The 22,904-nt window shown below is 46.7% G+C and overlaps 1 protein-coding gene across 2 annotated transcripts in view; it reads left to right on the top strand.

Annotated features, from left to right (window-relative positions):
* Positions 1–22,904, top strand: part of INVS (inversin) — a 78,969-nt gene that overhangs the window by 27,677 nt on the left and 28,388 nt on the right. For both annotated transcript variants that reach the window (XM_029054077.2, XM_029054076.2), the window contains exons 4-8: positions 7,103–7,276; positions 9,820–9,987; positions 11,057–11,237; positions 14,096–14,205; positions 18,188–18,359. In XM_029054077.2, coding sequence (XP_028909910.1) covers positions 7,103–7,276; positions 9,820–9,987; positions 11,057–11,237; positions 14,096–14,205; positions 18,188–18,359 — 805 coding nt within the window. The remainder of the gene's footprint in view (positions 1–7,102; positions 7,277–9,819; positions 9,988–11,056; positions 11,238–14,095; positions 14,206–18,187; positions 18,360–22,904) is intronic.

The raw sequence follows: 22,904 nt of genomic DNA, 5'->3' as shown, positions 1-22,904 counted from the left end.
AAATATGGCACTGGATAAAGGACCTTTAAGGATCATGACACTTTGCAAGAATTTTCCTTGTCTTGGGAAGAGTCCATTCTTAGAGTTCCTTTTAGTGGACCTTGTGAGCATGTGCCACTTGAGAGAGCTGTCTATTCCTATGGAAACCGAGATAGTGGGGCCCAAGTTGTAAGAGGCATTGGGGAAAATACTCTGAAGAGCCCACTAGAGAGCAGCTAAATATGTTGTCTTGTTTTCGGTCCAATCCCGTTTGGGAGCCAGAATTGGTTCCCAGTCATAGAGATGTTCTTGGCTGGTGTATTGTCTAGATGGTCTGCCAGATGGATGAACGTCTTAAATTCAGAAACTGCCAAGTAAACCTGCTATTCAGCCTTTTGAGCCTTTCTCTTCAGACGGAGAGTTTTTGCTTAGAGTCTGGGATGCTAATGAATTTGCTAAAAGGGTATTTTGTAAGATTTACATAAGTTGACAGCTCAGTGATGCTGGAACCATAGGCCCTGAGTTATTTGGATTCTAAGTACACCCCGTGTTTAAATTTGGCACCCAGACCTTTAAGAAGAGGTAAACCATTGTCAGTGTGAAAAACAAAGAAAACTTTTATTTCATCCCTGCAGCTCAGAGGATTCATGCATTTCCAGAATAAAAAAGTTGGCCACCATTTTGCTTGCCGGTCTCATGGTTACCATGAGTCAAAAGCCAGGTGATTTATAACGAGAGATCAACATTAAAATTCCTGAAATTATTTTACACTGAACATGAGAGAAGAGGTGTATATGAAGGAAGAATCAAATTGAGGCAGATGGGGTGACAGGGAGGAGGATGAGACCCACCTCAAGACTCACTGAGCCATTTCCACACTCCCAGACTCATTCAGAGACATTCCTTGTCTCTCACGTGCACACACACAAACACACACACACACATACACACAGATTCCTGGATACTTACCAACCCCACGGTGAACGGAAAAGATGAGTGAAATGACAGCCACTCCTGCTGGCGTGGATCCCAAAGGAGTCAATAGAGTTGCCAAATCTAGGTCGCCACAGTAGGGTCCAGACTGCTGTTGCTTCACTTACTTCATAATGCTTCTGCCCCCCGAGGGTTCTTTACTACCACCTGCCATCCAGGTTTCTCTCTGCTTCTCTCCCTTCCGACGGAATTCACCCTGGGAATTCTGCACAGTCTGCAGGGAGAGCCAGGGCAAGGCCCCTCTGCACGGTGGCTTGCTTCACAGACCTTTCTCTGCCACTCTTATGTCATTATCTGAGTCTCATGAGTGTGGAGTAACCGATATGTGGGCACGTCTGTGTTTGTGTACATCTGTGTGTGTGAACGAGGGTGTGTGTGTTTGTCCGAATACTGGAAGTAACTGTATTTATTGAATATGAGGGAAGTGCACTGTATTAAGCACTTGGGAAAGTGTAACAAGCACCCAAAGTATGTTTCCTGCCCACGTGGGGCTCTAGATGGAGGGAGGGTGTAGCTGAAGGCGAGGTGCGTCTGGTAGCTGTTTGGGCAGGGGAGGCTGGAGACCGTTCTTCGTTCTTCCGAGATCAAGTTCAGACCGTGGCAGAGCTGGTCAACACGAGGGAGGAGAAAGTAATTAGTCCTCCCTCCTCCTATCCTGGCCATTTCAGTAAGAGTTTTGCTCCTCCAGGAGCCAGGGCTGCAGTGGATAAGAGGTGGGGGGGCTACATTGGTTGAGGGGGCACCCCTTGCCGCCGACCCTTTTCCCACACTCTCCTTCCCACTCCATATATGCCAGACCACCACTCTCTCCACCTTCAAAGCATTGCTAAAGTCACATCTCCAAACCTCACCCAAGAATTTTCCTTACAAATCCTATTTTATGGCCAAAGTGACCACAGCCAAATATTGCTGCCAGCAGGTCTTCGCCAGGGTAGCTACTTCAGTAGCTGCTGAGGTCTTTCACCCTCCAGATTCCTGCAGGAGATGCCCACCCGTGTGACTCCCTTGGTAGGTCTTCAGTCGGAAACTTCCGCCACTGGCGGAATGGCCCAGCAAGGCTTTATTCACCCCTCCGCCATGGTCACATATTGGTTAGACTTCCGGAGACCTACCTGATTGTCAGAAATATTTCTGATTGTTTTGTACTGTGGGGCTTGTCTCTTGGAGATTTAGGATTAATGAGATAATTAAGAAAGGGGATTATTTCTATTGTTAATTAGCGAACACATGAATTTGTTTCTAGTTGCTTTTTCAGTACTCATTTTCAGTAATATTCTTCTACCCCCTTGGTGGAGTTTGTAGTTGGTGTTTGATGTAAAATGTAATCAAACGTAGCCTTTTACTGGTACGGGTAGTGCTGTTGCAATTGATATCTTGGGAAAAAAGGGGAAACTCTAAAAGATTGGAAATAATCATTGCAAAAGTAAGAACTAGTTTGTCCTTTTCAAAATCAATGACGGGCTATCCTATACTAAGGTTCAGAGAAATTGATCAGTAATAATGCTTCAAAATTGTTTGAGTTCCTGACATTTTGACTCATATTTACTTTCTCTAAGGAGTGCAAATAAAAATTAAAAAAAAACACGCATAAACAACAGACAATAAAGGTAGGCGAATAGCTGAGTTTCTTCTTGTGTTCCGTTAGGGCATTGCCCAGAGAGGAAAGATATCCTTTATCCCCTTTCACCCCTTCCTGATGTTTGTCAAAATTTCAAATGTGATCATAATTCAAAAAGCCTAGCAGGCAGAATGAAGTTTTGGTATTAATCATCCAGATTAAGACAAGAGTTCTGACTTCCTCATAAAACACAAAGGCAAAGGCCAGCCGTGAGATTTATGTCATTCAGGGTGATTCAGCCACCACAAGCTCATCCAAAAAAACTGCCTCAAATAACTCCTTTTAGACCTTACTGAATTGCACTTTTAATCTTTGGAAGTAATGACATTAAGATCGTGTAAAATATCACTTGGAAGTGTTTCTCGGTTTGAATAGAAATTAAAATCAGAGAAGATGCTGGAAACAATTAATTGACTTTGGCCTCTTCTGGGCAGAATCGCTGGCCACACTAGGATTCTGGTTGCCGATGCATTTTAAGCCTTCTAAATCAACGTAGCTGCATTTGTGCTGGGATCCCTGAGTCCGGGAGCTAACAGGGATTCGTTTGGTACTCTTGGCCCTGGGAGCTCTGAGATGTGGGGCAGTCATCTCGAAATCAGTCCAGAATCAATTAACAATCAAGGCTTATGAACATTCATTCATTCTGTTGTATTTATTGAGCGCTTACTGCTTGCAGAGCACTGTACTAAGCACATGGGAGAGTACAGTACAACAGTAAACAGAATCGAACAGGTAGATTGTTCTACTAAACTCTTGAAATTGCCTTCTTTGTAACCAAAACATTGCATCTTTTATATGGAATTTTGTTCTTAGAGCTCACTGGGTGGTTGCTGACCTGTTCTCTTGTTCAGATTATTATCTGGAGGTTTAAAAAAAAAAGCAACTAAATGAAAAGCATCTGCATGCCAACGTATCAGATAAATAAAGCAACCCCTTTGTGGATTTTGGATCACTCTCTGCTTTCAAAAGGTCTTTACAGATTATTTTATGAATTGTGAAATGTTGTGATCCAACAGTTCAAACCTTAATTCCATGTATGAAAAGTATGAAACCACAGCTCTGGTTTCCTTGAGAACTTTTGCTCCCTAAAGAAGCTCAGAGATTTGGAGCAGAGTGCCCTCTTAAGGAAATTGCAGCCTTTAGTTCTCAAGTTTTCTCCCTAGTTAAAATAGATAATTTCAATGAGCACTATGGGACACGGAGTCAAGGGAATTCAGAATTCTTATTTGGATTTCATGATAGTAGGAATTGGCCCTAGACTTGTCAAGGTTAATTCCTGGACTGACACACCACCGGACCCTTTGACTGAGTGCCCCTGTCCAAGTTGGCTCCAGCCAGGTATACTTATGGAAAATACCTTTTTAGCCCAAATCGTCAATAGGCCTCCAGCTCTACAACCGATCATTAGTGGGGATTGTAAAAAGGTCGTGTTTTTGAGGGCCCCCTCCCTTCCTAGCCCACTTTCACATTTATCCCTTTTCTACTCCATCCCTCAACTCCCAAATCCCTGATCCTATCCCACACGTCTCTGCCAACCTCTAGACTTTGAGCTCACTGTGGGCAGGAAATGTGTCTGTTATATTGTACTCTCCCAAGTGCTTAGTACAGTCCTTTGCACACAGTGAGTGCTCAATAAGTACGATTGAATGAATGAACCTGGGTGGTCCCAGGACCCTTCTCAGAATCTACGAGGACTTCTCAGTGAAAGCACCCTGTCTTTCTAGACATAACATATTGCTTTTGAGCTCTGCAAGGCTAAATTGGGGTAAAAAGCCCAAGTATCACATCTCTCTCACATTAGCTGTTTAGTCGTACGGAGGGCACTGTGGAGCCGTTACAATAGAGGTGGAATCTGGGAAGTCCTTCCCCACCTATCCCGGCTGGAGAAACTACAATCACGACAGCGTTTCTAACCTTAACCTTAATTCTGCTGGGGAATCCCCCTCATTTGTGGAAATAAACACCCTTCAAAATAGCATTCATTTGCATGGTAGTTATAAAAATTATGCGCCTTTTACACTGACACCCAGAGTAAGTGAGATGAAATTGAATGAGTTTCTGGAAGCTTTGCCTCTTCTCCTGCTACATTTTGCAATCTTCTGATACCAGTGTCGTTCCCTCCCTCGGGGATCCAAATGGGTTTTCCATTCCCAAAATGCCTTGCAAAAATTCCTGTCTACCCCTGCCTACTCTTACCTCCTAGACTAGATAAAAAGACAAAGGACAGATTCTGACCTTGTCTCTTCCCCAACTTGGAGAGAAGAGATTGACCTCCCAAGGTGATAAAAAGCTAATTAAGAGGAAAATGAGAGCCCTTTTTTGATATTTAAGTCACTCCTGTTTCTCGGGTTTCATTACTCTCTTCAGATGAAAAATGTATACGGCAGTCTTTTTCTCATTAAACCTGTATGTCCTGGATATTCTGATTATTAGATTAAAGCCAAACCAACACATTCCCTCTCTTACTTCTGTCTGTGGACATAAGAGATTTGATTTACTAAACTTATTACAGTTTGTCTCATGATTTAGAGTCACTGAGATAAATTCCTCCCTGAGTAATCAGAGACTTCCAGACTTTTTTTTTTTGGCCAGTTCCGGGCCTTATGGCCTCCTTAGTCTTTACCAGGGCCTCTTTCCCCAACTCCTTTCTCCTGGATTCCAAAGCCGGTAGTGGAGTTTTAAACAATTTGATAAAAGGTGGACTGAACGATCTCGTAAAATCCAGCTGAGATTTAAGCCCTGAATAGTTCAGAATATACTGTGAACCGCCCTTCCTGCTCCAGCAAGCCACGAGGCAGGTAAAGATTCAGAATCTGCTCATGTCATTCAGGCTTTTGTACCCACGTGAAAGTTTGGGGAAAATTTGGTTTCCCAGAGAGAGATTCGTTAGTGACTCAGCCTGTAGAGTAGCAGAAATGGAAAAACTCTGATGCCGAGGGAACGGTATGTAAGCAAGAAAACCACTGTCCTATAAAACAAATTAAAGAAGAGGAGGAGATAAGTAATAACAATGCATCTTATTTCTTGTGCGGTCCCACTTGCTGGGTATGGAAACCCTTGAGGGACTCACCGCCATTAATGGAATGAGCCTGCATTCAACCCTGGGATTAGTAGTGGACCCAACAAGGCGTGTGTTTAAAACTCAATTCCAGATTTGCCTCCAGCTCTGTAATGTGTGTTTACTGACTGGGAGAGGGGATCTTGTTAAATAGCCCTTGCCGGTATAAGAGCCGTTCAGTCAATCAATCCATTGTAGTTATTGAGCACTTTACTAAGCGCGTGGGAGAGTCCGGCACAACAATAAAACAGACTCATTCCCTGCCCACACGAGCTTCCGGTTCAGAGGGGAGAGACAGACAATATAAATAAGCAAATTACGGACGTGTACTGAAACTGCTATGGGTTTGGGGTGGTGAGTATAGGGAGCAAGTCAGGGTGACACGGAAGGGAATGGGAAAGAGGAAATGAGGGGTTAAGGAGGGCCTCTTGGAGGAGATGTGCCTTCAGGAAGGCTTTGAAGGTGGGGAGAGTGATTATCTGTGAGATACGAAAAGGCCTGCCGATTTTCAGGCCCCAAACTGAGGTCGGGGTGAGGACACCAGGGTTTGAGTGCTAGTGGGGATGGTGGTTCTTGCAGTTTAGAGCTTAGAGGAAACCCCTCCTCCCTCGCTGCCCATTTTCTCTTCCCCCAGAACCTGGTTCCTTACCAAAAACTGGGACCGAGTAGCCAGGGAACAGCAGCCGCCTAGTGGACTGCCTTCTGTTGTTTATGCCACTTCTCTGAGCCTCAGTTACCTCACCCGAAAAATGGAGATTAAGACTGTGAGCCCCATGTGGGACGTGGACTGTGTCCAACCTGATTAGCTTGTATCTATCCCAGCACTCAGTACAGTGCCTGGCATATAGTAAGCGCTTAACGAATACCATTAAAAAGAAAATGTAGCACGCTCACTAACTGAGGATGCTCAGACCATCCACAGAGCTACATCCCTGTCAACTAATACAGGTAAATGAAATCAATTTGGTGTATTGGAGCTAACCATTTTCAGGTTTTCTCCCCAGACTTCATTGAACGTTTGAGAAATTTAAGACTATAAATTCAAATCCAATCCATACCTTGCATTCTGGGCACTAGCTAAGTAGGTTGTTCTAGTTTTAACGCCCAAACTCCAGCAGTAGCCAGTGAAGCATCGTGGCCTACCTGGGAGTCAGAGGCCCTGGGTTCTGCTGTGTGACCTTGGACAAGTCACTACACTTCTCTGTACCTCAGTTTCGTAATCTGTAAAATGGAAATTAAGACTGTGAGCCCCATGTGGGACAGGGACTGTGTCCAACCTGACTACCCTGTATCTATCCCAGTGCTTAGAACAGTGCTTGGCACAAAGTAAGCACTTAACAAATACCACAATTATTATCATTGTTATCATCAGCAGCATTTAGAGGGTAAGAAAGGCTTCCTTCCTTACCTTACCTTATCTTACCTTATCTACCTGTTGTCTCTGGTTTCTCTAGGGTAATTATCGCTTCATGAAACTCTTACTCACGCGTCGTGCAAATTGGATGAAAAAGGACCTAGAATCCATGACTCCACTGCACCTGTCCACCCGGCATAAGAGTCCTAAATGTTTGGCTCTTCTGTTGAAGTTCATGGCCCCCGGAGAAGTGGACACACAGGACAAGAATAAGGTAAGCCACGGTGGGGAAAGCAACAGACAGAGCTCTTGTAAGCCACAGTGGGGTAAAGCGACAGACAGGGCTCTTGTTCTCTAGAGCCGGAAATTTGCTTGCATTTGGGAAATCATCATCTCCCCCAGGAGCTTGTAAGCTCCGTGTGGAGACGGATCCATTCAGTCGTATTTATTGAGCACTTACTGTGTGCAGAGCACTGTACTAAGCACTTGGAAAGTACAATTTGGCAACAGAGACAATCCGTACTCAGTAACGGGCTCGCAGTCTAGAAGGGGGAAACACAAAACAAAACAAGTAAACAGGCATAACTACCATCAAAATAGATAAATAATAATGTTGGTATTTGTTAAGAGCTTACTATGTGCAGAGCACTGTTCTAAGCGCTGGGGTAGATGCAAGGTAATCAGGTTGTCCCATATGAGGCTCACAGTCTTCATCCCCATTTTGCAGATGAGGTAACTGAGGCACAGAGAAGTTAAGTGACCTGCTCATAGAACCAAAGATCTTGTTGCTTCATTATTCTGACTTCAGTAAATGCTGCTGGTACTATGATTACTCTTAGATGATTTGGAATCCTGTTCTGGCAGTAAGTCGGCCTCATATCCCCACCATAAACCCAGATTCATTACCCAGGCACTTGCTTAACCAGTGAGTTTGATGGTGCTTTTACTGTAAACTCTAGTTCTTTGCCTTCTGTTAGCTTTCTGCTCCAGTTATCATCATCAGTGGTATTTGTTGAGTGCTTACCGTATGCAGAGCATTGTACTAAACAGTTGGGAGAGCACAATACAATAGAGTTGGCAGATTTTCTGCCCGCAGTTATCCCCTCTAGTTACCAGCTCCACCTGGGAGCTCCTGGCAGTCAAGGACCCAGGGCTTGGCTTCCTCACAACTCGAGGGTCATGTGCACCTGTGATGCTGATGGGGGTGGCTCTGTAGGAGCCCTCACCTCTTCAGGGAGAAACCCCCCCCCCCCTTCCCTGGGGAAGGAAGGCCGGCCATGGTGTAGTTTTGGATGCCCTGGGGAACATACCAGTGAAGGAGGGGGAAGCGGTGGGTTTGGTCATGTCTATTTCTCCCTCCTTCCCTGCTGCAGTCAGCTCTCTTGAGCAGGTCCTATGAGGCCTATGGGTCTGTTTAGCATCCTTAGTTTCTGTCACTTGTTTTCTTATGTACCTTGCACATGTTTTCACATTAGTATTTTAATTTTCTTTATATGTTGCTGGATTTATATTTGTTCTGCCTCCATCATCAGCTTCTAAACTGTTCTCCTACAATATCCCACACCCCAGCCTCCTCAATCTGCCCCCCACCAGTGCTTGTACACAATTGTGCATTAGTGAACCTTCAGAGACTATTTTTGACCGGCTAACTCCCCCGCTTTTTGTTTCCATGCCACATCTCCTTTAGCCTCTCAGCCCGAGGCCATTTCCTCTGAGAAGCATGCCACAATTAACCCCACCTATTCTTTAATCCAGCACCCTCTCTTAATTCATTCTTGTAATTAGTGCAGTTAAGAGAAGCAGCTTGTGACTCCACTGCTCATCTGCTGTGTGACCTTGGGTAAGTCACTTAACTTCCCTGGGCCTCAGTTATCTCATCTGTAAAATGGGAGATTAAAAGTGTGAGTTCCATGTGGGACCACCTGATTACTCTGTTTCTACCCCATCGCTTAGAACAGCGCTTGGCACATAGTAAGCGCTTAACAAATACCATAATTATTGTTGTTATTATTATTTATGCATAGTATAATATTCATATTGATTAAGCGCATCTGTTGGGGACTCTTATTGGATTGCATGCTCCTTGAGGGCAGGGAATCTGTCGCTTACATGTCTACCTAAGGGTCTTGTTCAGTGTTGTGCACCCTGCTCTATAAGTACTTGCTGGCTGATGTCCTGACCCATCCTTGTTCATCCCTCAAAGAGGATCTTCAACTACCCAACCTTGGAGTCTTTCGTCCATTAAACCCCTGGAAGAAGTCTTTCTTCCATTAAACCCCTGGAAGACTCAGTCTCAGAGCCTGGTTTCAGGTGATCGTGTCATTATTTCCAAACCAAATTTCTCCAAGACCGTTTTCAAAAGTTAATTGCATCAGGAAAGAGTCATAAATATCTGACGGCTGAAGAAGTGCTTTTCACCCTTTTGTGATTCAGATTTGACAAATGAGATTGTATGACCCTGCCTAAAAATATATGAGGTGAAGTGGGGAGGAATTTTGCCTTCGGAACTCTGAGCGGAGCCCTGGGGGGTTCTTATCTCGGAACCCTCAGACTCAATGGGGGCTGTGGGATCCGGAAAGGCGGTAGAGAAACTGAGGAGAGCTTCCTCTTGACAGCCCCAGGAGGGGACAGGGGCCAGATCTTCCATTTGCACAGTTCCTTTGAGCCTTAAGGGCCCCAGGTTATAGCCAAATTATGGTTACAGAAAGACTCCAAAAAAGAAGTTTGATATTTTTCTTTCAACTAGAGATAGAGGAGATAAATTCAATCACATCTTTGCTAACAGCGTTGTCATGTGAATATCTTCTCTTTGCCTAGCAAACTGCTCTGCATTGGAGCGCCTACTACAACAACCCGGAGCACGTGAAGCTCCTCATAAAGCACGACTCGAACATCGGGATCCCAGACATCGAAGGCAAGATCCCCCTTCATTGGGCAGCCAACCACAAAGATCCCAGCGCCATCCACACAGTCCGGTGTATCCTGGTGAGAACAGCAGTTCGGCTAAAGTTGCTCTAGCTAGCTCCTGTTCAGCGGGATAGTCCTCAACCCTCGGTGGACTCCCCATTGCCCCTGCCAAACAGGAGAAGGCTCCGTTGGGGGCGGGTGCTATGGGATAGGGTAAGAACCCTGTGAAGTATTTGAATCCTCCGCCTCTAGGAAAGCCACTAAAATAGTGTAGTGAGTCAGGAGTTGGCCCCAACTGTAATTTCAGTATCTGTCGCCCTTGTTAGGCTGTAAACTTATTGAGGGCAGAAATCCTGTGTACTAACTCTTTCTTACTAAAAACTAACTCTTGTTCTTTCTTAAACATCAAATTCAATGTCCTGCACACGGTAGACACTCAATAAAATGTTTGACTTTTTTTTTTAATGGTGTTTGTAAAGTTCTTACTTTGTGTCAGGCACTGTACTAAGCACCGGGTAGGTACAAGATAATCAGACTGGACGTAGTCCACGTCCCACATAGGGCCCACAGTCTTAATCCACATTTTTTTACAGATGAGGTATCCAAGGCATAGAGAAGTTAAGTGACATGCCCAGGGTCACACAGCAGACAAGTGGCAGACTCCCAGGCCCGTGCTCTATCCGCCAGGCCTCACTGCTTCTCCGCTGCTTCTCTGATGGGTTCCGGGTTGGTTACAAGGGCTACTCTGGAGTCGGGGTTGGGGAAAGTCCTCCTGTGCTCCTGATGCTCCTGCTGTTTTGGCTGGCATGATGTGACCTTTGGCCCGGTCGGAGGACCCGTTGGGTTTCCCCTCCATTCCCCCTTGCTGCAGAGTCAGCTGGAGTCTGGCCGCCTCCACAGTCTCGTTTCCTACTCCCTCATCCAAAGTCCAGTCTTTCCGAAACAGTGGCCAGATATTCAAGGGCGAGGCGTGGGCCCTGCCCCTACTTCCTGGCATGAATAAAAAAGTCCCTTCACCCCTATACCCCGAAGAGACTTTGCCTTCTCGAGTGGGAATGTGGATCTGGGGCTTCCTCTCCCTGGCAGTTTGAGTCAAACAGAAGTCTGAGAGTTTTCCATTTGTACTCTATTGAATGTCTCAAAACAGGATGCCGCTCCGACGGAATCGTTACTGAACTGGCAGGATTATGGAGGCCGCACAGCCCTTCATTTTGCTGTTGCTGATGGGAACTTGGCCGTCGTGGATGTCCTGACTTCCTACGGGACCTGCAATGTGACCCCATATGATAACTTGTTTCGGACCCCTCTTCACTGGGCAGCTCTACTCGGTAAGCGGGAAGGGAGTTAAAGTATCAACGAGCTTGGTGTTCCCCCTCCCAGAGTTGAAGATGACAAGATATCTGGTCTCCTAATCCACTGTCTTTCTGGGATCCTGAGATTTGGCTGGGGGTAGTGTGGCCTGGCTCGCTGTCTCGGAATCCATTCCCATTAACAGCGTTTTGGGGAGCAGAAGAGGCAAGAGGAGCGGGAGAGGGTACTGACTTCGGGGGACCACCCACCCCGAGGCCGCTGGGGAAAGCAGCTGCTTGTTTTGTCAGATCTCCTCCAGAGGTACCGTTCTTTCCACTGTGGGTTCTAAATGCAGATAGACCAAGATGCCCCAGTGAACTGGACTGCCACAAGGACCCTGGTTTTAGTGTCATATCCCAGGAGTTTGCTAAGGTTGGCACAAATCTCCTGGACCGTTGCCGACAAGCGAGACTCCTGGAGAGGTGAGATGGGCAGCTCCTGCCCCCACAGCTGTGGTCTGTCCCTCCCTGCGTGGTGGCTAGGGATGGGCACTTGGGGATTTGTGCTAATCTGTGTGGACTCCAAGCTCCTTTCATATAGTGACTGTCTTGCACTTCTGTTTTATGTTGGGCACACAGGCAGGGAAGGTACGTAGACTAGCGCTCAGCATGCAATTGATCCAACAAGTCAGAGAAGCAGCGTGGCTTAGTGGAAAAAGTCCGGGCTTGGGAGTCAGAGGACGTGGGTTCTGATCCCGGCTCCGCCCCTTCTCTGCTGTGGGACCTTGGGCAAGTCGCTTAACTTCTCTGGGCCTCAGTTACCTCATCTGTAAAATGGGGATTGAAAGTGTGAGGCCCACGTGGGACTACCTGATGACCTTGTATCTACCCCAGTGCTTAGTACAGCGCTTGGCACATAGTAAGCGCTTAACAAATACTATCATTATTATTATTATTAGAGCTCAACCTGAAGTAGAACTAGATGACTGGGAGATGGATTCTTCTTGAGAACAACCTGATCTTTAGGATTGCAGATAAAAGAGGCATACCCTCTGCTTCCCTCTCACTCTCTCGGCTGGTGCCGAGCTCACTCCCGATTCCAATTCCTAATTTTGCAGGGCTTCCCAGCAGCCCCCCTCATCTGCATGTAGAGCTTTTGTGGGAGAGGGGAGGAGCAGACTGGCAGAAGGGCACCTTCCCTCTCACGCTCGGGACCCAGCCCCCACTCTCTCCAGCTCTAGACCTGTCACCAGATGGAATCGAGTCAGACTAAAGTCAGTGTTGTCCTGTTGGAGAGGCCTTTTGCCCCCAGAGGAACAAGGGGAATGTCCTCTCATCCGCAAGCACTTATGGAGTTGTTGGGCTTCTCCCTCACTCTCCCCCATGGCTGCCCCATCAATTTTGCCATCGGGCTGTGTCAGGCCAGTTTTCCACAGTGGCAAAAGGGAGAGTCAGGCTTATTACTAAAACAGAAAAGTTTACAACTGGTGTACAGCAATCCCTTCTCAGACTGAAATCAGGTGAGCCAGCCTGCCTCAGCAGGAGTTCCTCTGCCAAGTGCTAGGCATAGCAACCTGATCCATGATGGCATAGTCTCCCTGCGCCTCTGACTGTTCAGCCACTTCCAAGAGGGTTTTCACACCTGAGTAAAGCTGAGAGAGTCATCAACCATGAGCCTGCCTTCTGGCCTGGCCTGCTTTTCCCCTTAATTGCCCAGGGGCTTTAAAGGTTGAGTCAAAATTAGAGTTGATCGGGGTTAAGTATTCTGAAACCAAATTGAAAAGAACATGGTTTCAATCTCTCATTAAACCCAAATTTCATTAGCAATTTGAAAATTTTTCAATCAGGGAATATTCCTGATGATACTTAATACACTATGCTGTATAAACCCTACACAGAGGAAACACTGCTGCAACTTGAGAGGCCAAAAACAATTAAAGACATTGAAAACAGTGGTGACCCTGGAACTTAACTTTGTCCTTTTAATTTACCTTCCCTCGTCCTCCTCCCTCTCTCAATTCCACCTGCTACAGCTAACCAGTTGTTACCTGAGCTAGATTTGATCCAGTTCCTAAACATTTCTTTCTGTTTTCTCTCTAAGTATAGGGTTCTGTGTGCTTCTGCCTCCCTGGAATTTGCCTGGTTCATGGGGACAGTTATCTTAGCCTTGGGGGAGCTGTTTAATTGCTAATGTATTTAAGATCAAAATAATCATAAATAGACCGGATTAGAAAAGAAATGACACCCGCGGCATGAAAGAGTTCCAAAAATAATGTGCCTCAGCCTGCAGGAGTGTATGTGATTTTTCCAAATTCTTTGGAAAAATTAAGCTAGCTCATGGGTTTATTAAGACAGAAACCGAAGGCGTAGGTTTTACTCTTGGTCCTGGGGCCAAGTCATCCGTGTTGTGGATTTCAAACAGAATAACCATCTAGGGTGTTTTGTGAGTGAGAAGGCCCAGCGGGAATGCCGAAAAATGGGTGTCTGACTTAGGCGGGAAGCCCACAGCGGCTACTGAGGCAACTGCTTGCCGGGTCATGGCCCATTGACACAGAATCGGCACTGTGCTGTGACCACTTGGGCCATCGTTGGCTCCTGCCCATAAAAAGCATTTGAGGGATCTACGGAATATTCTCTCCTCCTCTCTGCTTGTTCTCTCATTGCACTGCAGGCCCCAGTGGGAATGTGACTGGCAAGGGCAAGTGTCCCTGAGGAAACCACTGTAATCAGTCAATTAGTGGTGTTTAATGAGTGCTTGCTATGCACAGGGCACTTTACTAAAGGCTTAGGAGATTCAGTAATCAGTTTCTTTGCTCGGGTTCTCCGGACCAAGCCTCGTCTACCATTTTCAACAGGCCAGTCCATCATTACTGTGCCATTTCATGTCTTCTTTTCAGGTCACACCCAAATTGTCCATCTCCTTTTGGAAAGAAACAAATTTGGAACCATCCCGTCAGACAGCCAAGGAGCCACCCCGCTGCACTATGCAACCCAGAGCAATTTTGCGGTAAGACCCAGCGTGTCATGGTAATGAAACTAGTGATCTTCCAGTACGGCATGGATCATAGTCCCTAGTCTGGGATGCGTGGCAGCAGTATAAGCAGTAATAATAATTTTGGTATTTGTTAAGCGCTTACTGTGTGTCAAGCGCTGTTCTAAACCCTGCGTAGATACAAGGTAATCAGGTTGTCCCACATGGGGCTCACAGTCTTAAAAGTACGGTGTTATTGGTTGTAGGTCCAGCCTGATTATTTAGATCTGAAACTTCTTTCAATGAAGTTTCAGATATCCGCAGGAGTGTGACTTTATAAACTTGGCAGCTAATCAAGAGGTGTCAGAGAGTTCTGTCAACTCTTTAAGGTGATTATCTGGCTGCAAGTTAGGAGCCTTTTTTGTAAGAGACAAAACCCTGTGTTGGAGGAATAAATTGGAAAGCAGTGACACAAAAGAAAGAGTTAGCTGATGAACTAGTAAGAGCAAATGTGAGTAATATCCTAATTGGGTTGGGTTAGAGGTCCATCTCCCTTCAGTTTCCTTCAATAGATGCATCAGGACACTGAGGGGAACCAGTCTGGTTGGTTGCCAGTCTGGACATCCATCCTCAAGGGTAGGGTTGAACCATCGAACACCTCTGGCTTTCAGACTACATCCCTAACTTTTCCCCTCGTAACCTGTTAATAACCACTCAACAGTGAATTTATTCAAATCCATGTTGCTGAGAACTTAAGACCCAGGTTCAAACCAGCGTCAAGCCTTCTAAACTGTTTGCAGATATTTCTCAGCTAGCGCCCGTAAAGCCACCAACAGATATAATCTAAAGTCCATGACATGTTGATGTCTCGGTTTTCCGTGTTGCCTATGTTTTTGTTTCCAGGATAAATTTCTATTCCGGGTAATGTATGGCTTGTTAGGAATGTCATTTCTTCTTGTGCATTCTCACAGTAATTAAGTCAAAGTTATCCTTCCTTTTTTGAGCTTAAGGGTGTTAAGGGAAAGTGTTTCTTTTCCAAAATCAGTCAGTTAGTCAGCGGTCTTTATCTAGTGCTTATTGTATGTAGAGCACTGTACTCAGCATTTGGGAGAGTACCATAGGAGTCTTCACTCGTAATCCTTATCCACAAGGAGCTTTCAGAGGAGGGGGTTGCAGGCATTAAGGTAAATTACAGATGGATAAATGGTGTGGGGCTGGGGGTGGGGTGAATATCAAAGTGCTTAAAGAGTATGGACCAAAGTGCATAGGCGATGCAGAAGGGAAGGCAAATAGGTGAAGTGGGGGCTCAGGGAAAAGAGGGAGAAGGGCCAAAGCGTAATAATAATGATTATGGTGTTTGTTATATGCCTAAATGGGTAGATACAAGATAATTAGGTCACACACAGTCCCTGTCCCACAAGGAGCTCAAAATCTAAGTAGGGAGGAGAACAGGTGTTGAATCCCCATTTTACAAATAAGTAATCTGAGGCACTGGAGAAGTTATGTGTTTGCCCAAGGTCACAAAACAGGCAACTGACTGAGGCAGGATTAGAACCTAGGTTCTCTGACTCCCAGACCCAGGCTCTTCCTCCTCAGGTCATACACTGCTTCTCAAATCAGTTCATCCTTCAGAAATCACTCTGCTGCCTCTAGGACTTGGTGCTAACGTGCTTTCTGACTGGTGTGCTGGAAACTGAGTCCAGGAACTGAGTCCAAGGGGTGCAGATACTGCTTCCCAGAGGTCATGCCAGGGCAGGGGAAGCAGGGCATCCCCACTCCAATGTCAAGATCTTCATCTCCCTTGCACAAGGACTTCAGGTGGTCTTGCCAGGGCCTCCTCCTCCTTCTCCCCACCCTTATCTCTCTCTCTCTCTCTGTCTCTCACACCACACATACAACCTTCTCTCTCTCTTTCTCTAGAAATCCAGTTGAGACTAAGGACTAGCTGGCTTAGTAACATGACATTCCTCAGGACATTTTCACAGGTTTTGTTTTTGTTTTCACATGGGATTGTTTGGGATGGGGTAAAGAGTTTCCCTTTAAAAGGCATGTTTGGTGAAAGAGTGATTAAACTAGTTAGTAAAGTGGACCATGGGGAAGAAAGGAAAAGCATCATTCATGAGACTATGAGAATTCATGGGAAAGGCAGAGGTTTCCCACTCTGGTTCCTTTGGCTCTAGAAGCCCCACGGAGGAGGAACAAGGGCGGGGGGCTGAGCAGAAAGGGGTCCAGCTGAGAGCCCAGACTAATGAGCTGCAGTTTGCACCTGAGGACCGAGGGCTGGGAAAGGGAACAGGATGGGGTCGCTTGACAGGGATTCTGAGTCTGCTTATCTGTGAATTCTCTTTCCTCATTATCTTCCTTGTCTTCTTCTAACTGCTAGCAATCCAGGCACTGGAAACCTGGCTGTGAGGGGCTGATTCATTTCACTGCTCAACCCCACCCGCCGAGATTTCATCCCCTCTCCAGACAATATTTCAAAATACTGCATTGTGACACTCATCCACAGGCACCACTTGACACACCTCCAAAGAAATGGAATCACAAAACACCCGAGGACATATATGGAAAACATAGACATATATGGAGATGAATGATGTTCAGGGAAACCGTCACACCCACGGGATCCGCAATCCTGTATAAGTAGAATTTATAACTTGACATAAATATGAGGAAAGATGACAGCAGGAAACCCAAGCAGCTGCTGCGTGGTTTCCTGAAAGGGGCAACTTGCAGACCGGAAGAATAAATGTTGTAATCCGTGGTGAAGCAGATTTCTAATAATAAGAGTAACAATACAGCGTAGCAGTGGGCTCCAGGTTGATCGCGGTGACCGGCTGGCTGGCAACTATCAAGAAGGAGGCAGCTTTCCTCAAACAAAGGTTTCGATGCAATCAGGGAACCCAGAGGCAGGCTCCAGAACCAAGAGAGGCGTGCTTGGGACAAACCCACTTCATACAACCAGGAGTTGTCTTTGTGCCTCTGAAGGGCAGATGGAGGTGTTTTCAGCCACAATCGCGTGCATTGCTACGATCCCATCATTGGGAGAGCACAAGCCCAGGCTCTAATCCTGTCTCTGCCACTTGTCTGCTTTTTAACCTTGTACAAGTCACTTCACTTCTCTGGACCCCAGTTCCCTTTGCAAAATGGAGATTTGATATCTGTTCTCCCTCCCAAATGAGCCTCATGAGGGACCTGATTAGTACAGTGCTACTTAGCATGTAGTAGAGTACACTGCGCGCAGTAAGCGCTCAATAAATAATTGATTATCTTGGTGTAGTGGATAGAGCACGGGCCTGGAGTCAGAAGGTCATGAATTCTAATCCTGGCTCCGTCACTTGTCTGCTCTGTGGCCCTGGGCAAGTCACTTACCTTCTCTGTCCCTCAGTTACCTCATCTGTAAAATGGAGGTTAAGACTGTGAATCTCTTGTGGGACAGGGACTGTATCCAACCCAATTTGCTTGTATCCACCCCAGCGCTTAGTACAGTACCTAGCACATAGTAAGTGCTTAACAAATACCGCAATTTATTTTCATTTTTCATTTTTTATTTATCTTGTACCTACCCCAGCACTTAGTACAGTGCTTGCCACATAGTAAGTGGTTAATATATACCACAGTTATTATTATCATGTGTATTACAGAAACTCATAAATAAAGGAGCATCTCGGGGCATCTGAGAACCAGTGTGGTCTAGTGGAAGAAGCACAGGCCTGGGAGTCAGGAGACCTGGCTTCTAATCCTGACTGTGCCACCTGTGTCCTTGGGCAAGTCACTTAATTTCACTCTGCCCCAGTTACCGCATCTGCAAAATGGGGATTAAATCTTACTCCCTCCTGCTTAGACTGTGAGCCCCATGTGGGAGAGGGACTGTGTCCAACCTGAATAGCTTCGATCTACCCTAGCACTTAGAAGAGTGCTTGGACATAGTAAGTGCTTAAGTACTCTTGTTATGATTATTATTATTACTAGAGGCATTTTTAATATACATTTTTTACTCACTGAGTCTTCCCAACAGGAAACAGTGGAAGTGTTTTTGAAACATCCTTCTGTGAAAGATGATTCAGACCTCGAGGGACGAACATCTTTTATGTGGGCAGCTGGGAAAGGCAGCGATGATGTCCTTAGGACCATGCTCAGTTTGAAACTGGACATTGACATCAACATGGCCGACAAATATGGAGGCACAGGTAAGAACTACACAGCTTGTTCAGTTCAGCACTGGCAAAGAGCGGGTCACTCCATTAGACATTGAAATCTGCAAAAGTAACTTGAAGGGATCACTGCTGATCTAATAAGATTAAGAAAACAGTTTCCCGTAATCACAGAAATACCCACATCTTGTCTGGGTGAAACACACACTGCATTTTTTTCTCTTTCTTGTTTCCTTTCCTCTCTTCATGCCATTTTTTCCCATCACCCTGCTCCTCTACCCCTAGTGCCTTTCACCCATTCTGTCAGTTTCTCTTTTCTCTTTCTCCATTTGCCTTGTCTATGAATCTATCTATCTTTCTCTGCCCCTCCCCCCTATTTTCCTTTGGTCTCCTCCTGATCTGAAGCATTTTGGCCTAGTGGAAAGGGCTCAGGCCAGGAGTGAGAGGATCTGGTTTCTAATCCCAGGTCCACCACTTAACGTTGGTTCATTCATTCATTCAATTCATTCAATAGTATTTATTGAGCGCTTACTATGTGCAGAACACTGTACTAAGCGCTTGGGATGAACAAGTCGGCAACAGATAGAGACAGTCCCTGCCGTTTGATGGGCTTACAGTCTAATCAGGGGAGACGGACAGACGAGAACAATGGCAATAAACAGCGTCGAGGGGAAGAACATCTCGTAAAAACAATGGCAACTAAATAGAATCGAGGCGATGTACAATTCATTAACAAAATAAATAGGGTAACGAAAATATATACAGTCGAGCGGACGAGTACAGTGCCGTGGGGATGGGAAGGGAGAGGTGGAGGAGCAGAGGGAAAAGGGGAAAATGAGGCTTTAGCTGCGGAGAGGTAAAGGGGGGATGGCAGAGGGAGTAGAGGGGGAAGAGGAGCTCAGTCTGGGAACGCCTCTTGGAGGAGGTGATTTTTAAGTAGGGTTTCGAAGAGGGAAAGAGAATCGGTTTGGCGGAGGTGAGGAGGGAGGGCGTTCCGGGACCGCGGGAGGACGTGACCCGGGGGTCGACGGCGGGATAGGCGAGACCGAGGGACGGCGAGGAGGTGGGCGGCAGAGGAGCGGAGCGTGCGGGGTGGGCGGTAGAAAGAGAGAAGGGAGGAGAGGTAGGAAGGGGCAAGGTGACGGAGAGCCTCGAAGCCTAGAGTGAGGAGTTTTTGTTTGGAGCGGAGGTCGATAGGCAACCACTGGAGTTGTTTAAGAAGGGGAGTGACACGCCCAGATCGTTTCTGCAGGAAGATGAGCCGGGCAGCGGAGTGAAGAATAGACCGGAGCGGGGCGAGAGAGGAGGAAGGGAGGTCAGAGAGAAGGCTGACACGGTAGTCTAGCCGGGATATAACGAGAGCCCGTAATAGTAAGGTAGCCGTTTGGGTGGAGAGGAAAGGGCGGATCTTGGCGATGTCGTAGAGGTGAAACCGGCAGGTCTTGGTAACGGATAGGACGTGTGGGGTGAACGAGAGGGACGAGTCAAGGATGACACCGAGATCGCGGGCCTGAGAGACGGGAAGGATGGTCGTGCCATCCACGGTGATAGAGAAGTCTGGGAGAGGACCGGGTTTGGGAGGGAAGATGAGGAGCTCAGTCTCGCTCATGTTGAGTTTTAGGTGGCGGGCCGACATCCAGGTGGAGACGTCCCGGAGGCAGGAGGAGATGCGAGCCTGAAGGGAGGGGGAGAGGACAGGGGCGGAGATGTAGATCTGCGTGTCATCTGCGTAGAGATGGTAGTCAAAGCCGTGAGAGCGGATGAGTTCACCGAGGGAGTGAGTGTAAATGGAGAACAGAAGAGGGCCAAGAACTGACCTTGGTGTAACTTTGTTGGTGTAACCTTGGGCTTCTCTTTGCCTCAGTTCCTTCATCTATAAAATGGGGATTAAATTCTATTTAAACTGTGAGCTCCATGAGGGACAGGGACTGTGTTCAACCTGATTATCTTGCATCTACTCCATTCATTCAATTGTATTTATTGAGTGCTTACTTTGTGCAGAGCACTGTACTAAGTCCTTGGGAGAGCACAGTTAACAATGAACAGACACATTCCCTGTCCACAACGAGCTGACAGGCTAGAGGGGGAGACAGACATTAATGTACATAAATTACAGATAGGTACATACAAGCTGTGGGACTGGGTGGAGGGTGTGTGAATAAAAGGAGCTAGTCAGGGTGACACAGAAGGTAGTGGGAGAAGAGGAAAGGAGGTTTAGTCAGGGAAGGCCTCTTGGAGAACATTTGCCTTCAATAAGGTTTTGAAGGTGGGGAGAATCACTGTCTGCCGGGAATGAGGAGAAAGGGCATTCCAGGCCAGAGGCAGGGTGTGGCGAGAGGTTGGCACATAGTAAGTACTTAAATACCATAATAGTAACCATAATAATAATCTTTCTCCTCATTTCCCCTCTCATTCTTCTCTTCATATTTTGAGGGTGAAGAGGGTGTGTTGAGGGTGGGTATGGATGCTATGGGTACCCCCGTGCAGGACTCCAGTAAGCATTCCATAAATACCATTGATTGGGGGGATCAGGAGAAGAGAAAGGGGCGGCTAACGGAGAGTTTTTAATGCAGTGGTGAGGAGTTTTTGGCGCAAAGAGACTTCGGTAGCCACTAGAGCTTTTTGAGGAGGGTAGCGTTGCGATCCGAAAGACATTTTGGAGAGATGATCCAAGCAGCTATATGGAGAAGATAAGCTGAAGAAATGGGGAGATTAGAGGCAGGGAGACCATTGCCAAGACTGATACAAGGTGTCTAGGTAGGAGGTATTGAAAACCTGTACAGGGTGATGGTCGTAGGAGTGGAGAGAAAGGGGTGAGTTGGGAAAATACTGTGTAGGAATAACCAGCATGATTTAGAGACAGATTGAGTGAGGGAGTTGAAAGACAGAGGAGTGTCAAAGATGAAACCGAACTTCCAGAATAGGGAGGCTGGTGATGTGGTCGACAGAGATGGATAGAGTTAGGAGGAGGAAGTTCAAGATGTATCCTGTTTTGCCATCTTGAGTTTCATGTCCCAATAGTTCCCCAGGTGGAGATGTCCAAGAGGTGGGAAGGAATGTGTTTGAGAGGTCAGGAATGTCTAGTCACCATACTGTGGAGTAGGTAAAATCGCATCTGGAGTGGGTTAATTTTGCCTTCCATTAGAAATCCCAGGAATCAGACCTCTAAGAGTAGGACTGGTCCCTGGAAGGATGTCAAGTTGTTTTTTTACTGGAGGAAAACGACCCCAGAGACGAGGAATTCCCACGTTCCGAGCCCTGCCCTGCAGCGGCGGCGGCTGGCCACCGTCCAGCCCTGCCACCCTTCTGAGGTTCAGTGCCGAGGGATCTGACTGTCTGGGAGACAAAAGGGTCCGTTGTGGCCGGCAGCCTAAATCATCCCTTCAGTCACCGGGTCTCCATCGTCCGAGACTTGATTTACAGGACAATATTGAGCGTGGAGTGAGAACAAGGAGTCTGCGTCAGAGTGACGGTGGAGGGGGGAGGATTAGGGTCTGCTGATCCAAAAGCTCCGTTCTTCTGGTAGCGTCGCACCTCCCGCCTGCCATCTGATCTAGTCGTCCCAGTGCCCTCGCTTTCACAGAGAGGGAGGGGAGAGACAAGTTTACCATCGAGTCTGCACACAAAAGCAAGATCGGTCCAACTCTGTCATGGTGGCAGACCCCCGTCTGGGTTGGGGACCCTCCCCCTAGACTCCCTCCCTCCGACCCCCCGCTGGCACCTGGCCGGGAGCCCGGTTTTCCTGCTGTAGCAAGAACTCTTGCACCACCCGATGGAAGCTCGTTCCCTTGGTAGCACCAGCCAATGAGCTTGAGGGTTTTTGAAAATGAAATAGACGTGTGCTTCAGGATGGTATGCTGAAGGGTAGTTTTGCACACTCTATTTGTTGGATATCATTATTGCATTCCATTACCAGCATGGTATCGAAGCAGCCCAGAGGCTCCTTCGGACATTGAGGAAGATCCAGTCTGGATCGTAGGGCCCTTAGCAGTGTCATCCATGGTATTTACTGTGCACTTTGTGCAGAGCACTGTATAAAGCACTTGGGAGAGTTCAGTACAACAGAGTTGGTGGACACGTACCCTCCCAACACGACCACAGTCTAGAAGTGGAGTCAGAAGCCAATACAAATAACTAATTTATAACATATAATAATAATGTTGGTATTTGTTAAGCGCTTACTATGTGCCGAGCACTGCTCTAAGCACTGGGGTAGACATAGGGGAATCAGGTTGTCCCACGTGGGGCTCACAGTCTTAATCCCCATTTTACAGATGAGGGAACTGAGGCACGGAGAAGTTAAGTGACTTGCCCACAGTCACACAGCCGACAAGTGGCAGAGCTGGGATTCGAACTCATGAGCCCTGACTCCAAAGCCCGTGCTCTTTCCACTGAGCCACGCTGCTTCTCCTGAGCCACGCTGCTTCTCCAACTGACCTCTGATAGCTGGATCAGTGTCAAAAGGTGAAGCTCCTTGTAGGCAAAGATTGTGTCATTTTGTTATTCTGTATTTCCCAAGCATCATAATAATAATAAGAAGAAGAATAATTTTGGTATTTGTTAAGCACTTACGATGTGCCA

Source organism: Ornithorhynchus anatinus, chromosome X3 (genome assembly GCF_004115215.2).
Source record: "Ornithorhynchus anatinus isolate Pmale09 chromosome X3, mOrnAna1.pri.v4, whole genome shotgun sequence".
Classification (NCBI taxonomy): domain Eukaryota; kingdom Metazoa; phylum Chordata; class Mammalia; order Monotremata; family Ornithorhynchidae; genus Ornithorhynchus; species Ornithorhynchus anatinus.
This window is presented reverse-complemented; position numbering and strand designations above follow the sequence as displayed.